Source organism: Apteryx mantelli, chromosome 2 (assembly GCF_036417845.1).
Source record: "Apteryx mantelli isolate bAptMan1 chromosome 2, bAptMan1.hap1, whole genome shotgun sequence".
In the NCBI taxonomy this organism is placed as follows: domain Eukaryota; kingdom Metazoa; phylum Chordata; class Aves; order Apterygiformes; family Apterygidae; genus Apteryx; species Apteryx mantelli.
In genome coordinates this window covers 162,544,029-162,561,563 of record NC_089979.1, presented here as the reverse complement: position 1 = coordinate 162,561,563, position 17,535 = coordinate 162,544,029, and the positions used below count along the sequence as shown (strand labels likewise).

The 17,535-nt window shown below is 37.9% G+C and overlaps 1 protein-coding gene across 4 annotated transcripts in view; it reads right to left on the bottom strand.

Moving 5' to 3' along the window:
* KMT2C (lysine methyltransferase 2C) overlaps positions 1–17,535 on the bottom strand; it is a 204,826-nt gene that overhangs the window by 35,892 nt on the left and 151,399 nt on the right. For all 4 annotated transcript variants that reach the window (XM_067291962.1, XM_067291963.1, XM_067291964.1 and 1 more), the window contains 11 exons: positions 15,433–15,563; positions 13,570–13,756; positions 8,033–8,137; positions 7,640–7,687; positions 6,333–6,470; positions 6,124–6,156; positions 5,922–6,041; positions 3,710–3,848; positions 3,251–3,465; positions 3,054–3,127; positions 305–487 (listed from right to left, as the gene is read on the bottom strand). In XM_067291962.1, the coding sequence (XP_067148063.1) occupies positions 305–487; positions 3,054–3,127; positions 3,251–3,465; positions 3,710–3,848; positions 5,922–6,041; positions 6,124–6,156; positions 6,333–6,470; positions 7,640–7,687; positions 8,033–8,137; positions 13,570–13,756; positions 15,433–15,563 (1,373 nt within the window). The remainder of the gene's footprint in view (positions 1–304; positions 488–3,053; positions 3,128–3,250; positions 3,466–3,709; positions 3,849–5,921; positions 6,042–6,123; positions 6,157–6,332; positions 6,471–7,639; positions 7,688–8,032; positions 8,138–13,569; positions 13,757–15,432; positions 15,564–17,535) is intronic.

Here is a 17,535-nt window from a genome sequence, read left to right as displayed (position 1 = left end):
TCTGCAGGACAAGGTTACTGCAATATATGGTATATAAACTACTGCAATAGTTGGTCATACAGAGAAAGAACAATGCATTTCTGTAATAGGTAAGTGTTCAGAATCAAAGTTTTAAAACAAAGTTTTCTAACATTCGCATACAGCTTTTCTTCCAACAGCCTCTATATTTGTCCTATGCAGAACACCTGAATTTATACTCTTACAAAGAAAGATTAAAGCTGATTTTATTACAACAGAAAAAAGATTCCAACAATGCAATAAAAAGCAGCAATAAAAATAATGAAATACCCTAAATGCAACACACCTGTCTGAATTTCCATTCCTGCTCATGTTCCGATTCCCTCTGTTTTAATGGATCTTTAAAGAGGTCAGAGTCGATACGAGAGCTAGGATCAATGCTATCCTGTTGCTGTTGCCTTTTCATGGAGTCATTTGACATCTGTACTTTATTGATGCGCAAAGCAGCTCTATTATCTCTGGCTTTTTGCTGGGAAAAGATAAAAACATGTAGTTTGCCTTGTTTTCTTTTGGTAAGCGTAAGCACTGCGCCTATTATTCCTACAAAATCTACAGCCAAATTATTCATGCAGCCTGATTTAATCATACACACGCTTGTGAAATACAAGTTATTGTACTTCTGCAGGGAACTTCAAACTGAAACGACTTCATCTCTATAGAAATGCTGTGTTTAAACTGAAGTACACAGAAAAATCTGAGGGGTTATTAACAGTGGTATTAGGAGCCTCTGTTCAGGTACAGTACTGTGCCAAGAAAGCATGTATCCACCAGTTTACCTTTCAAATCACATATTGGTGTGGTCTGAAATCTAAGACAAGAAGATGACTGATGATGTTTGGATCAATAAAGGCCACAAATGTGGAGAACTTCAGTGACAAGAAAAATACAGTCTACTCCATTAAATAGCCTCTATAGATCTCAGTCTGTGTTAAGTTAGCAGTACAAGCATAGAATATGGACTTACGGATCAAGAAAAATTGGACTGAACAACAGCAATTCCTCTTCAATGAGGCATTTAAAAGCATACTGACACTTTAAAACATCTAATGGAAGCTTCAAAGAGTCTATTTTGCCACCAATCTGGGATGCTGTTCCTTTTTGGAATCAAACCCTCACATCTGCTTTTTAACAATTTTATTTGCAGCTCTCAAATGAGGGCTGCTTAGCAGAAAAGGTTTAACCCCCCAACTCCCTTCCCATAAAACAAACAGAAACAGCGACGTGGACGAGAGCAGCAATGTCACAGCAGCAGAAGAATTAATGTCATTCCCCCCCTTAAAGTGATGGGATTGCTTATACTAAGAAAATTAAAAAACCTACAGTAAAAGCGTAAGAAATCTCCTCTGAATTTCATTTCTAATGTAGCCTTTACTTATTCTCCTAGAGTGAAAGCTCCTCAAGGCAGGTACTGCAGCAGCTTCTTGTATGCAAAACGCTAGGCACACTGGCAACAGCTGAATGGTAAGAATACATGGATGGCAACTTCCGTGAGGACATAACTGCTTCTCACGATGTATATACTTGTGTGAGTACATGCGTGTGCCCTCCACCCCTCCCAAACATGAAGGAAATAATTTTTGCAGCTACTTTTTGGATATCCATCAGGAGAATAAGACTACTATTTGTTAAGAGCAGTGAAAGAGATAAATTCAGTAAGAGAAATAATTGTAAAGTGATAAATGCCTAGATAAAAATCTATGCATTTAAGCGGACAGTAACTTGCAAATACTATATAGAAGGAATCACCAACCGAACATGGTGCTAAAGTTACAGGCTTGAATAATAAGCAGAATAATGATGTTGCCTTGATGATAAAAAGAAAACAATAGGAAGGACTGTTTCAAGTGCAAAGGGGTTCAGAGAGATCAGGAACTCTGTGGTTTGAGTCTCCTCTTCCCATACTGAATTTGGGGTACTAATTTATCCTCCTAAAGTTGTCATAGAAGTAATGGGAGTTTTTAATTCAGACAGTAGATGATGTTGGTATTGTTAAGCTCTCAGTTATCAACATACCTGGGAGTCAAATTTCTTTGCTAATGAGACTAGATTAGAAAAATGTAGGGGGAAGAAAAGGAGACTGAAGACAAAACATAGAAATCCACAGAAATCTACAAACTGAGAATGAGAATGATCATCCAGTTGCTCTTGTGAAGAAACAGAGGAAAGAGAAGTACCAGGAAAGAATAACAGGAAATTAAAGAAAAGTCCATTTGCCAATATTGGCTGTGAAGTTCAAAAAGAACAAAACTATTACTGGTTCTGAGATCTGCCCGTGGACAATCTTTAACAAGAAGAGTTTCAGTAGAGCACAAGGGTCACAAGTTGGATCAGAGAAGTTCTACAGAATGGAATCAACGGCCAAGTTTGAGACAGCTATGACAAATATGTGTGCTCCGTTGACTCGGATGTGAAGAAGGAGAATGCTTTAGAGGGGAAACTGGGAGTCCCTCAGGCTCCCCACAACATGGAAGATGTCAAAATACGTTTGCACTGTGAGAGTAGAGAGAGAAGAAAGTACTTAAGGGAACCCATAAGGCAAGACCACAGGTGTAAAGGAAAATGGGGGAAGTAGGATGTGGGTATTGAGGCCTCTGGGATGGTTAGTTCAACGGGTGAAAAACTTCAGCATCCTTAATGGGGAAAGGAGAATGATAAGAGGGGCAGATGAAGAAGGTCATCATCTTTTGTTATTATCCTTCGGAAGTAGTTGGTGAGATCCTGTGCAGAAAGAGCCAGAGCAAATGAGACTTGAAGCATGAATCAAATGTAGCAAAGAAGCAGTGGGAACTGTAAGTGTTCTCATCTTAGCTGAGGTCTTTAGATTGCATAACAACATTAGTATAGTCTATTTCAAGGCTGAAAAGCAAACAGGTAAAAGTATTTGGAGTTTGAAGTTAAATTACAAAGGCATTCTTACAGACAGTGACCTTTCAGTAACTCCAGAACTTAATGTATTTTAAAAACCCAATGAAAATCCTACAGATGAAATGTATTTTGTCTGAAAGCATGAGAATGCAGGTGGTAGTTGTTCTTACCACATATGGAGCCCTTTCCTGTGAGCTTGCTTTTCTCCACAGTTTAGCAATCTGCTTCACTCTTGTAGCCCAGTCTGCAACCAAAAAAGTGTTTATATACAAGACTTTGATAAGTCTATTTTATATTACTTCTTTCAAATAAAGATGCATAACTTGCTACAGAACATTTGAATCCATTCAGTAAATCACTTGCTCACCTGGGAATTCTTCCTTTAGGTTAGGAAAGTTGATATTTGTGTAGAGAACAGGCGCTACTGTTGCCATTTCACCCAAAGCTTCTTCTTTTTCCCACTTAAGAGTGCTTCTTTGAGCATTGGACATTGTATCGCCTTCACCTTCCAAAGGCGGAGCTGATGGTGTCCATGAACTGTTTGGATCACTTACCATTGGATTGAATGCTGGATTCTTATCCCTGACAAATCAGAGAAGAGTTCTTTTTATAGACAGATTTCTCTCAATAAAGAATTAGCAAAGTAATTATTCTGCTTCCTATTTCAGGAGTCAACAGACTGTAAGAACACAGAGGTTTTTGTATTGGCCGTCAAGAACTAAATATTTAAAATACTAATAATACCACAATATTAATAACAACAACAACAACCCCCAAGTGATAAATGCTAAACAATGGATATTTTTGACTCCCCGGCTTGACTCACCTGGTATCAGTATACGGTTGCTGTGTTATGGGAGAGAAAGTGCCTAGTCCACCTCCAGGAGTCAACGCTGTATGAGGGAGATGGGGGTTAGGACCAATCAGACCATTCATTAGCGGTACTCTTGAAAATGCATTCTCTCCTAAAAAGAAGAAATTATTGTTTTAAAGGGTGAGAGCTTTTGAGATTTAGGTAGAAACGTGAAGTGAAGTCAGTGAAGAAGAGAGATCTCATCTAATGATAAAATAACTGCTTTAATATTTTATAATACTAACCTTAAATTTTTGGATAAGATTTGAAACCAATTTACTTTGCTTCCCTACAGATTTAAGAGATTCTCTTCTATTGCATCACATCCCTGCAAAGATTTTTTTCATGTCTGGCAAATAAGGTTTTTTTTAATGGATTCTCAAAATTTTCCCACTAGCCCATGCTACAGTACCACACTTTATATTGAGGTGTATTTTTAAAGACTAATTGTTGTGTCATATTTGTTATATCCAGATCCAGTGCTACACAAAGAAAAGAAAAATCTATGCTGCCAAGCAACAAGCATGGAGATGGCTGCTTTCTGTCCTTGCAGAATTATCATTAACCACCTGAATTAAAAATTTCCTCTTCTGAGACAGCAATGCACCAAAGTAAGCCTCATTATCTACTAATTCCATAATCTGTAACCAATGAAATAGATAAATCTAGTCAAATGAGCATCAGCCTTGTAATTAAATGTCCAGCCTAGCAATATTAGGGCAGAAAATTTTATTTGATTAAAATATTAGGCAAATGTGACACAGGCAGATCTACTCCAGCAGATGGTCTTTGCAGATGTTCCTACACAGAATTAACACTGACCTTTGAATCTCTGTCACTTAAGCAAGATTATAATTGTGCTCCCAATATTTTCCTAAAAGCATAAAAGTAATTCAGGAATTTGATGTATTTATAGGAAAACACTATAATTCTCTCGTGCTTTAGGTGACTGTTTTCCGACCTACAGGTTACATTCACTAGGTAGAAGGTTCTGTCTGGATGAAAATAACTTAATTACAATTTAAGAGAATATGCTTTATTATAACTGGTAAATAGATGGTATATGGTAACCGTGAAGACTTGGCAAAGAAACAGGCTGGAGAGTCAGGCCTCTGATTTGTGCTGTAGAATCACGTGTCTGTATGAGAATAGAGAGCATTCATTTTATTGCAATTGCTGAAACTTGATGCAAGCTTCCCCATTACTGAAGTGTTTATCTCCTAGAAACATGTGGATCATTACACAGTAACTGAACCAAATTATAAACCTAAAACTTAGTAATTGTGACAGTTCCCACAGGGAGAAACTTAAACAATCTTACAGAGCTCAAATGCTGAAGTTATCTGCAAGTACCCAAATAAATGGGAAATGGGCAATGATATCTCTATCATCCTTTGTTTTAAATCACCTCATTATTTGCTTTAAACTCCCTCACGTCTAGGGCTTTTTGAAGTCTTTCATTATTATGGAAATACATCCAATCAATTTTTTTTTTATTTAAAAAACTGGTGAAATCAATGTACATACCAGGTTCTGTACTACTAGTATAACAGAATAGGAACTCTTTACATAAGCTCAGGGAAAACTGAGCAGAGGTAATGTCTGGTGAGGAAAGCGTGCATTTACTTATGCTTATACATACTCCTAAACACACTCTACTGATAACAACAAATACACTCAGTCTACTCCTCGCTTCCAATATAAAGGCAACAACTCATGAGATGGATGGGTCATGAAAATTTTAGTAGTAAGAAAGAGAATAAGGGACAATCTTCCAGATATATTTCAAAATTATTTAGCCTCTCCTCTCCGTTATTTGAATAGGACTAATCAACACATTAAACTTAACTCTTAAAGGAAATTAAGACTCAGCAAATCACTGTCATACAGAGTCTTTCCTTACCCTGCAGGAGGTACTCAGAGGTAACAAAAGAGTAATGTCAAAAGAAAGCACACACTTTATCACAGACAAATTTCCAGAATGTGAAAGTGTCACCTCAAATAACAGCTCCAGTATGTCATAAAAATGTAAAATAATTGTCCCTTTCTACTAGCAATATTTACATGAATATTCCATAATTAGCAAAGACAGAAAGTAAGGTTCATCCTACTTTCATATCCTTATTAAAAGATGTGCAACTTCCTTGACCAGGCTGTCATTTCTTAAATTAAGAAAGAAACATACCCTGAGTGTGCAAAGACATAAGTTGTGGTGGAGGCGGAGGCTGTGGCAAAGGAGCTGGCTGTGTGGTTGCTGGACTCAATACAGCTGTGAACAAGTCTTCAACATCCTTTCCTCCTAGCTCTGCAAAAGCGCTATGCGTGAGTTGGCTGGCCTTGTTCATAAACCACATTTTATAAAAGGCAACAAAGATCAGCACACATACCTGGAATTTTGTACAATTTGCCAAGAATAGCACCTGGGCAAAGTAAAAATAACACAGAATGAACAATTATCAAAAAATGCAATAAAATTAATTCCGTAACCAAATGCAAATAGGTATGTTACAATACACAGGTAGTAATTTGAGAACAAAAGAAAGGAGGTGTCTACTTAAGTTTTCTAGAAGACCAAGATGAATGACAAACAAATTACCATCTGTGACCATTTTGTCTAGTTCTGGGCTGAGGATTCCATCTAGTTGTTCTTCACTCAACGGTCGTGAACTCTGGCTGACATTTGGCTGAGGCAGAGAAGAAGGATCATCAGAGATGGGACCAATATCCAGTCCAGCTGAAGGAGGAAAGAATAGTTAGTGAGACATAAATAGTAAAACCTACTGATACAGAATAAAAAGCATAACATCATTTCAATTTTTTTCTTTTTGCTAGAGCTGAGCTGTCAACTAAACCAAGACTTTCTAAAATTTCGAAGGTAAGGCAAAGTAAGACATTCATTAGAAAAAGTAAACCTATTTACCTCCCAGTTTGCTGTATTGTTTAACGAATGCTAATTTAATGAAACGAAACTGGAAGAATGGGAAAAATTTGTTGAACTAAGACTACTGAATTGAGGTACGAGATGTTTTCAAGTATATAGTTTTCAGTATACAGTTCCACTATACCTCTTTTTCACATTTCAAAAACCATCACGCCAGTAGTCAATTTGTTTCATCCTGGTATACCTTAGTTTTACCCAGATACCCTTTATATTAAATATCTACTGAAGTGTTGTTAATGTGTACCCAATATCAAACAGCAATAGCAATTTCCATCTCAGAAACGACTGCTGAATATTCTAGGTTACACTAGACAAAGTGATTTGTGGATACTGAGGAAACATTATATAAATTTTATGACATCCTTTACAAGTCAATAAACCTCTCAAAAGTGAAATATCTTTGAAAAAGCCCTATAGACTTTAGTATTTAAAAGATATTTCAATATTAAATACCAAATAAAACCAACTTTAAAATAATGAAACATGCCATTCTACTTGTCAACCTGTGCTTAACATAAAGTGATGAACCATCATCCAGTGGTAACAAAAAGATTGATGTTGGCTGCTTTATCCATGCTTTAATATATTCACATTGTTAAAATGCTTTTAATTTACAAAAGATACCACTACTATAAATGCTACACACTACCACTATAAGTAATATTAAAAATAATAGTGACAGCAAGAAAATGCATGGTTTTGTATCATGAAACACACAAAAACTCAGGAAGGCTTTTAAAAACCATAAGCCAAACTTGATGGAGTACTCTGTTTAAAGTGCAGAGTGCAAGACTTTGTAAGTTGTGTTAGACTCAAACAACACAAAAAGAGTGGGAAATGAGAGCATGAATTAGTGACACAGTAAAGGAGTACTAGTTTCTACACATGCAGTTCTTTCAGCTAAGACCACTAGGAAAGATGACTACTTCTAACCGTGGATCATCCATTGTTTAGTTTCTTACCAAATGGGGAGGGTGAGCTCTCAACCTGGAAAGTGCATAAATCAAGACCTACAGGACCCAAACCAGATAAAATGGATGATTATAACACGAAAACAAAAAAAGGTAAAGAAAAAGCTGCATGCTGAAAAAGCTACGCAGGTATGATAGACAACGGAAGCTATTTTTTATTCTCTCTTAAGCAGCAAAGCAAAGAGCTAAGTAAAATAAAATGTTGGAAAGGTTGGGGCTTTTTTGTAGAAGACAACAAAATCCCTCTCTAAATAAGGTATTCTTAAGACATGAAAATTACATCTGAAATCACCTAGAGCATAACCTGTAGATTTAGTACAAGGTCTACCTCTGTAATAAAGAGAAAAAAGAAAAATACCAGAGAGACCTTATGAACATACATACCCGAATGATCTCCAGACTTTACCAAATCATCAGAAAGTATTCCAAGAATATCATCATCAGTGTTTAAGACCTCTGAAAGATCAGCTAAGGGGTCATCAGTGCCACCTGTTTAAAATGCAACAAATAAAATCAACCAATCATGGCATTTATATGTTATACACCACCCTGGAGACCTGCTACAACTCGAGCTATGAACTCAAACACAGATCTACCAAGCTGTAGGCCCTTCTAGAGTGCCGTACGCTGCAAGGGACGCTGAGATGAGCACTACGGTCGTCCCCTCCCCAGTCACCACTGCAGCTACATGCACACTTTTAACTTGCTTAGGAATTACTGTGGAAGTGTAACTTAGTCACCTGTAAGGAAAAAGGAATGGATGATTTCAGGAAAAAACTCCAGCAGCTAGTGAGAACTCGCAAGCTCTAAGAAACAAAGGCCTACAAATATAAAAGTCAATAAATACCCTTTGTAAAGGAAGGATTTACTGCTCACAGTAAATCAGTAGGCTGTACTTAAAAATAAGAAAGCTATCAGGGTACTACTTCTCTTACCAACACTACCTTTCGTAAGCACATGGAGCAACCAGTTAAATAAAACATACCCTGATATGAAAGTAAAATATAACAGTAAGAAGTAGTAAGTAAATGGAAATTGGAGATGCTGTTTTTAAGATCAGAAAAAAATCGTGAAGAATGAGAATACCCAGAGGTAGAAATGTCATGTGTGTCTGTAATCGAGGAAAAACTAGCCCAGTCCTAGCAATAAATTATTGAATATTGAATAATAAATTTTGCATGTGATTATCTTCTTGACATCCTATTCATTAGAGAGAAACTTTGGGGTTGTTGGAAGTTTTTCTCATCTCAATGACTCATCTGGTTTTAGTAACTGATTTTTAGGACTATTGCAGACATGCAGCATTTGAAGAAAATTATTTTGACAAATAAAAGTTTAGAAAAGTCTTTTCAGAAAAACTGCAGACTATCATGACTACATGAAAACTCAATGAAAGAACAATTAAATACGAAGAGATGGGAAAATATGCAATTAAACCAAGAAAAGGGATTAATACAAATCATACAGTACATGATGTGGAAAACAAATATGGGCAGACTAAAAAACGACCAGAAAGTCAAAGGACAACACATTTCATAGATAAATGGCTATCTTTCTCACTGTTACAGCCCAGCTGCACCAGGAAAGTATTTCTAGCTTAATTCAGGCTAATTTAGAGGCCTGGAGCCAGGAATTTCTTTGTATCATGAGGCTGCCTTCCAATCTGCTAAACTTGACAATGATTTTAAAGTTCTTTCTCCTGTCTTTCAGAGACAGCCCTTTTACCTTCTACCAAGCCAAAATGAGCAGGACTTAATAGATTTCCTTCACTTTACTGTTTTTATCCTTCATTTTTTCCTTTGTAATATACATATAAAATAATATATAGAACATATATATAAAATGATACCATCCTAATTAATTGTTTTATGTTCGCTAGGTGAGTCAGCGTGTCACTGCAGACTAGTCCATTTACAGGTATATCAAAAACAGGGCTCCTATGAATATTAGTATTTTAAAATACTAAAAAAAAAAAAAAAAACCACACCACTTGTGGGTATAGATATTTTGTGTGTGTACCTGGGAGAAAGGGCTATGAAATCTCAGGCTGTAAACAGAACTCAGCTCTGCCTTTGAGACGTGTATTTTCCTCCTGGCCACCTGGCTCTAGCACCGTCATTACGGCAGGCAGTCGGTAGCTAACACCGGGCACCACAAGGTGGTGTTAATGACTTCCATTGACCGGCAGGCAAAGGGTTGACTTTAGGTGTCCTTTAACTTTTCTGAAATCCAACCTGAAGGTCCGTAAAGAGCTGGTGGGAAGAAAACTTATGAAGGGAACACCAAGAGCGAATGAGCAGCCTTTAATTCCCCCGTCACTTCTTCCTCTGTCACAGTGTTTTCCTCCGCAGCCCTCAGGAATGTGCTTCGGCCCAGTCCCTAATAATTCAACGTCTAATTTGAATGTAAATACATTAAGTAGCGAGAAAGGGCTTAGGTGAAAAGATGTAACCGAACAGTTTACTACCTGTAGTTATAAACTGGTCACGAATAAATTTAGGCTGCAAATTAAGAGGCTCCTAACTATCAGAGCAATCAGATTCTGTACTGGCCTTCGAGGAGATGAGTAGGTTGGGAGAAAGCTAATGGCTTTTTACACGGAGCTTGTTAAGTCTATGAAAAGACTGAGTTGTAGTGATAGCAGAGGGCTGGACTATGATCTGCAAGTCTCACATAAGACCCTTATTCTAAAGCATATTTTTACATTTTTCTTCTTTTTTTTTGCCAGTTTTAATTCAATAGGTGCTAAATATTATCTTGGAATTAACCAAGTCGCTTCAGGCAGCTGCTTTAGATCAGAGTCACTAGCTGGACATGTGGTGCCAAGCAAACAGCTCAGGACCGCCTGACTCTTGCAGCACGGTGCTAAAAGCTAATGCAAAGCAAAAAGGAAAATAACTTGTTCACGATGCTGGACCTCTCATAGAGCACAATAGAAAAAATATACTGAATTTAAGCTGTTGCATGCATTTCAGAGCCCTCACAGAACATGGCCTTGCCAGCCGGCCTCTTTTTCACGCGCAACATCCAGGCCAAGAAGCTAAGGAGAGCCACAGCCAGTCCTCGGACCATCGAGTTTATGACACTTGATAATCGACCCCTTGAGCATTGCCGGCTGGGGAGACTCGGGGGAGCTGGGGCCCCGCGCCCCCAGGCAGCACGCCTCTGCGCTCTCCTCTAGCCTCCGCTTTTAAATGATTTTAAGCTTTGGTCCTATGTAGAATATGCTGCAATGTTGTGCCACTAATATTATAAAATCATGGGAAAACAAGATGGGTCTTATAACTGAAAGTTGACAGAAATCAGTACTGAGAGCCTAAAGCCCACTTCAATCCCAGTTACTAGTAATTAACAGTGAACAAATGACTCAAAAACCTGTCTTTTGGCTGGCTCTGTGCATCACTGTCACCACTGCAATCTTGCCTGGCAGAAGCCTCAGCTACCCCTAACGGAGCTCTAAGACTCAACAGGCAGTGAGGGTGCCGCTGAAACGCCTTGCCAGTTCATCAGTAGAGGACTGAACGTACCATTTGTTTCATTCCCTACTGGTCCTATGTACATGCCGAAAAGCAAAGCAGAGAGAGGAGCTTCCCCTTAAGATATGGGAGAGCTCTTTGGAAGATGAACAAGTGTATCTAACCCTTCATCTTGGGATGAAACAACTGGAGTTTCCAAGAGAAGAGTATCTTCCTTGCAGAAAAGACCTGTCCACTTAAGCATGGATTCTCACGGGAGTTAGCAACCCTTGCAACAAACAGCACTGGAGGAAAATAACACAGGCAGTAACACCAACATGGTCTTACAACCTCCTGGTGCATCGAACAAACCAGTCAGTACCGTTCCTGCTCCAAAGCCGGGTCTGTATCAAAACAAGAACCAAAAATATCGCAGGTGCTCTCAGGCGCTGTTCTCACCACAAGCTTCTCTGCAACGCTAGCCAGAAGGGAAGATGTAACTGTTACTAGCTCAAGAGCTAGTGAATGTACCAGTGTTTCCATAACTCAAAATGGATCTGTGCTCTCAGACACCAGGAAGCTACTGTGGAAATAATTGTCTCTCGCATAGTCACAGTAAAGAGTTAAGAAAAACATGCACTGGAGCTGATAGACCCTGGCCGATGACTTCAGCCGCTGGCACCCTCAGCCCTAACAAACAGCTCTGGCTGGACAGGTCACGGCTTGGGTCCGAGTCTGAACGGTGGAGACACATTTATTGAGAACACTCCTACGGCCAGAAATCACTGTCATTTGAGTCTCTCACACATAAAATGGGAAGGACACTAGGTTATTTGCTAAACCAGTTGCAGTAATTTTCTTTTAATAACTATCTCTTTATAATTTATTTCAGAATGAAAAGAAGAAGAAATTATGAAGTTTCACAGCTTTGCTTATTCATAAAGAAGAGGTCTTTTGGTTTTAAAATTCCCATGCTCTCCAGCTATCTGCTCTATACATCAGGGTCCCCAGAGCTCAAAAAAGTTAGAAAAAACTGTCTCAATGTGACCAAAGTGCTCTGGAGGAATAGTTCTCCCAAGTCCCATCCACTTGATTAGCATATGTCTAAAAATATAATACTAAGGCATTCAGTGACACCAGAAGCAGCCAAAACCTGTTTTCTGGCTCCTATTTTGAAGGCACTACGTTTATGTATCTGATGCTTTATAAATGCAAACATAGTAATGAAACAGAAGACAGGTCATGTTAACAATAAGAACAGGTATGTCTACCAGCAAGAAGTGTATAACTGCATGTTTTTTTATATAGAATATTTAAACCTCTCTGGCTTCAGAGAATGCTGGAGAGGAAAAAAATGTTCATATGAATGCATCTTCCTGCAGTGTTTGAACATACAAAGTACAGACCTTGAAAGACTCCATTTGCAGCGCTTTCCCCTACGGGGATGTTAACCTTTGCAGTCTCTATTACTCACAATTTCACCTGTATAACAATCAATGTTTAATTATAATGCAGCCTCTTGCTCTTCATTTAGTAGATTTTCACTGAATAACGATTACAAATAAGCGAGCTTCTCTCTTGAGAAGACTCTCTGGACATTGAAAAGCTACACCAATGTGTGTAAGTGTTTGCTAGATGGAAAAAGTTGTGAGGATCATTCAAAACATGATTCACAAAGTAACTATATACACAACAAAAAATAACAACAGTTTTTAAAGAAATATAGAAGGTTAAGACACCTCTAACTACATAGCACATACTACAAGACACTGAGGAAAAAAAAAAAATAACTTGGAGGCAAGAGTCAGGCTTTTGTTTTTAATTGCTCCTTTGTGTGAAGCTGCCCTTTCAGCAGCACTTTATAACCCTCTGGCTGTTTGCAAATCTCTCAGCAGTATCTCCAGTAGACTTTTGCAATACAAAGTGAAAGCAGAAGATTGCCTGGGGGCTACAAACTGTACCTTGAAAGGGCACTCATGTTCCGAAAGGACATGCTAAACCAAAAATCGTGAGGAGCCTGGCAACCTAAAATAATGTAAAACCTTAAAGAATGTAAAAGTTGGATGGTATCCATTGATAAATTAATATTCAACAGACTACTGAAAGCATATTTTTCATTAGTTTCTTTTCGTCTCCTATTATAACGGATTTATTGTTCTTATTCTTGGACAGGTTTGACCCTTTAGCCCATTTTCATGAATTTTGTAGACACAGAAATTACAATCGAGGAGTTTCAGATTTGCATTGCGTGCCAACTGCTGTGCCATCCAATCTTTCTGAAACAGCTAAAGACCTGGAGCTGGGTATCACTGATTATCAATGTAATTTAACCTTACAAGAACAGTCAATATTATACAGAATGTTAGAAAATGTATGGGTTAGACATTGAGAGGCAAGAGTGGAAAAGCCTCACTTACAACAACAAAATCAAGCTACTGAATTATCACTAACTTTAGCTTTGTATACCTTGAGCGCCCAGTTTCGCTTGAGCTGGAGTGGAGGTTGAGCTAAGAAGGGGGTCAGAAGAAGGATCCAGGAAACTGGTGGTCAGATTTGTTTTACATGAAAGTGGAAGCGATTCTTCAGGTAAATTATCTAGGCTCATCTTATTTTGTCTACTGGTGTCTAGTAGATCTTTTCCGAAGAAAGCTTCCTGTAATGAAAACAAAGTGATTCAATGTAGAAAAAACACTAGCTATTGAAAAATTTATGTAAATGGCAAAGTTAGGAAAAAAAAATGTTAACAACTAAAAATATAAAAATACAGTCTCAGTCCCACACTCATTTCAGTATGGCACTATCTTTTCCAGGGCACAAGGGGTAAATATGGTGGATACAACTTACCTGAGGTAGTTATGCTATTATTATTTTATTATTAAATCCACACCTTAAATTATATAGGAAAACTACAGTCATCTTACATATACACAGCATAGACCTTGTACCTATATTACATGCATATATATCCTACGGCTTTTCAAGAGTTTAAGTATTTCTCCTCACACAAAACTGAGAGCTGAATAAGGGGAATACTACTGAGCAACTTGATCAAGGCCACATAAGTTTATGGAAAACATGCAAGTACACTGAAGTCTGAGTTCTAGAATTACCACACGCTACATTTTGGTTAGCACAAAATCATCCTGATGAAGAAAAAAACACCTAAACCAGCTTAGCTTACTTTAATATCCTTTAAATTACATATTTAAATTTAATATTGCATAACAGCTACCATTCACCTAAAGCTGAGTAGTAAGTAATTTGACAACAGCCTAGCAGATTTTCAAGCCAATTTTTTGCATTATATATTTTTTTCTGTTTTCACTTAGTCTTTAAAAATCTTGATTTAGGATACAATAGCTAAAAATGGAGTTATAAATACATTTTATTATCAGTTATTCCTACATTAATGAAGAAGGAATCAAATAACTATTTTATGTTTTACATGAATAAAGTGTGCATTAAGGAAAAATATTTATTCTTAATAATACAAAGGAAATCTTGCTTGAGTATTTTCTTTCTAGATCATTTCCCCACTTATCAAATACCAGTTATTTTTAGACAGAGATTCTTCTGTCTCTCTGTCAATTCTTTGCTAACTTTTGATCCCAGTATAGTCTATGTCATGGAACTGGGTAAATATCTACAAGATATTTACAAGGTTTTTGTGAAAAAACGTGTCTGAGAAGAGTGAGAGAAATAGTGTTCTCAGTGAGAGAGATGTAAACTGGCTGGTTTATAATCCAGTTGAAGGCAGGTAAGCTGGTGAATCCACATTAATATACTGGTCATTATCCCCATCAGCAAGTGCTACCCCTTACCTGCTGGGGATATCACAGACGTAATGGGGCAGAAGAGCAGAGATCATAGCGGTGGGGAGGTGCAGGGAGTACAAGAACACAAATCTGCAGGAAAACTGTCTCCCACATCAAATTGCGCTCTCTGTATTTTTTTTTTTTTTTAATTACAATCTCTAGAGAAAATAACATGATCTGGCTAAGACTTCTTGCACAGTTTAGGGCAGTGCACAAGTAGACAAGTTGAAAACGTCATGTGTCAGTTTTGAGAGAAAAAAAACAGACAGGCTTTCTTTTTCAGAGCAAGTAGAGGCCTATACACTGAGAAATAACATCAGAGGATTTGGGATTTCATATAATACACTGTTTCCTATATAAACTTATGAACATTCCTCACACAAAAGTCATTTCATCTGAATGATAAATTGGGAATCAGGAAAGAAACATTTACGGTTTAAATGCACTATGAATTAACACAAATAAAGATTAATTTTTAAATGTTTTTGCAGCTAGTGTATACCAATAGCTTTACCTGTAAGTAGGCAGGAAAGGTTTCTTCAAGTTTATTTTTCTTTTTTCTGTAACGCTTTTTTATTTTCTCAGTGCTTTCCGAAGCTGGGGCAGACTCCTCAACTGGAGTGTCTGGCAGCTGTTCTGTCCAACCTAGAAAAGTAACAAATATATGAAATACTCTGTTTCTTGCTCTAGAGGTACAGTGGTAGCATGCCTAAGGCAGCTTCATACCTATCTGGGTGCATGAGTTTCAGCATCACTCTAGATATACTACAAAGGCTGCTTTTATCTACCCAGCTTTGAACTGTCACCTGATCATTTGGACTCGGAAGTCGAAAATACCGTATGTGATACTAGTCACATCACTATCTTGTCGTACTTCATTGGCTCTAGATATCTCATTGGCTGTAGACAGACCTTTAGCTTTTATATCTCCAAGCCAACCTAAGAATTTGGTATTAATTTGAGAGTGATATGTGCCACACAACCAGATACTTAAAAGACAATTCTACTGAAGTAGTATCTCCAGCATCAACACTGTTGAGTTACATACTCATCTGCTTTCAGTTTATAGAATAATTTTTCTCAAATTAAAAGTAAAAAAAAAAAAAGATTTTTTTAAGCTGAGAAGTGATTGTTGCATAAATGATGAACAGGCCAGAAAAGAGGCCAGAAGAATCTCGCACCTAAAAGAAGCCCCTCAAGAAAAATTAAACATTTATCCAGCCATCATATTCCAAAGTAGCACAGCGGCTCTTCTAATGGACAAAGCACCACAGTAGGCTAAGCAATCATTCAATACTTTATTTCGACAGACCAGTGAAAACACTGCAGGTAAGAGTAAAACTTCGGAAGACCTCCACCTCTGTCTTGCCAAAGCTAACTAGTGACCCTGAGAAGTTATTTTATAAACGCTACTATTAGGCAGCGAAACGTGGTATGCTTTGCACTAGTGATCTCCTGTCGTGTGTTCAGAGGACGGGGAGCAGAACCGAGCTCGCCACCAGCACGGCAGCCCTTGCACTGCTCTGGCAGGGAAGGAGAGCGAAACAGGACAGGGCTGCAAAGCGCCCTGCAAGCTGACCAGCGCTGGCAGCTGCGGAGCAGGCTCTCTGCAAGCTGGGCCGATTTAAAACCTACGGAGATTTTCTGAGTTTTTTTTTTTTTTAACAAACAATTGTGCACGAGCAAAAAAGGAAGCTCAAACTGTTTAACTGAAGAATACTTGTTTAAGAATATTGCTTTTTAACAATACGCATTATACTGTTATCCAGAACGAGGAATTAACTTGTTAACAGTTTTTTTAACTTAAAGGAGCAGATCCCTCTTTATTAAGTCAAAAGCCTAACAGCAAAATTTTCAATTCTAGCTGAAACAATTTAGTATACCATGAAATAATATTTACAAAGCAGAAAAATATATCTGTAACACTAATATTAAACAGAAGCAAGTGCTATTTCTGAATAGGGGACCCAGCCACAATACTGGGTTGCACTGATAACAGAAACATATGTTGTCTTCCTAAAGCAGTTTTACACATGCAGCAAGAATGAAATCCAGCTCTTAGTTTTTGACACTGCCTGGACGCTGTAGTAAAGATCATGTCTCCATCACCTGTACAAATAAATAGCAAGAGACAGTTCTGGCTCTAAAGAAGTTAAAATCTAAACAGACAAGAGAGAATAACGGGAAAAATTAAAGGTCGGAGATTTCTGAATTGCTCTCAGGCACCCTGTAGAAGCAGATGCTTCTTTCTGCTAACTACACAGGAAACAGACTCTGCGCTACACATATTCCGCCTCTCACCTTAGATACGTCTCAGTGTTGTCTACATTAAATAGTGCAGATAAACCCAGATGGGTGAAACGAATTAGTCTAATCACGCATAGCTAGCAACAGAGCCAGGCCCACAAACAAACCCCGACCTCTTGTTCAGTGCCCAATCCACTCATTATTTACAGTATCAGAGACATGAAATGGCTCTTCTACAAAAAGAGAGAACAAACAGAGTAGCGCTCTTCAGCCCTGGGAAAAAAGATGACTGACGGGGCATATGGCACAAGCCTAGAAAATGCCTGTGTGTTATAAATGAATGCTGAATGATTTTTCATAATCTTTCATA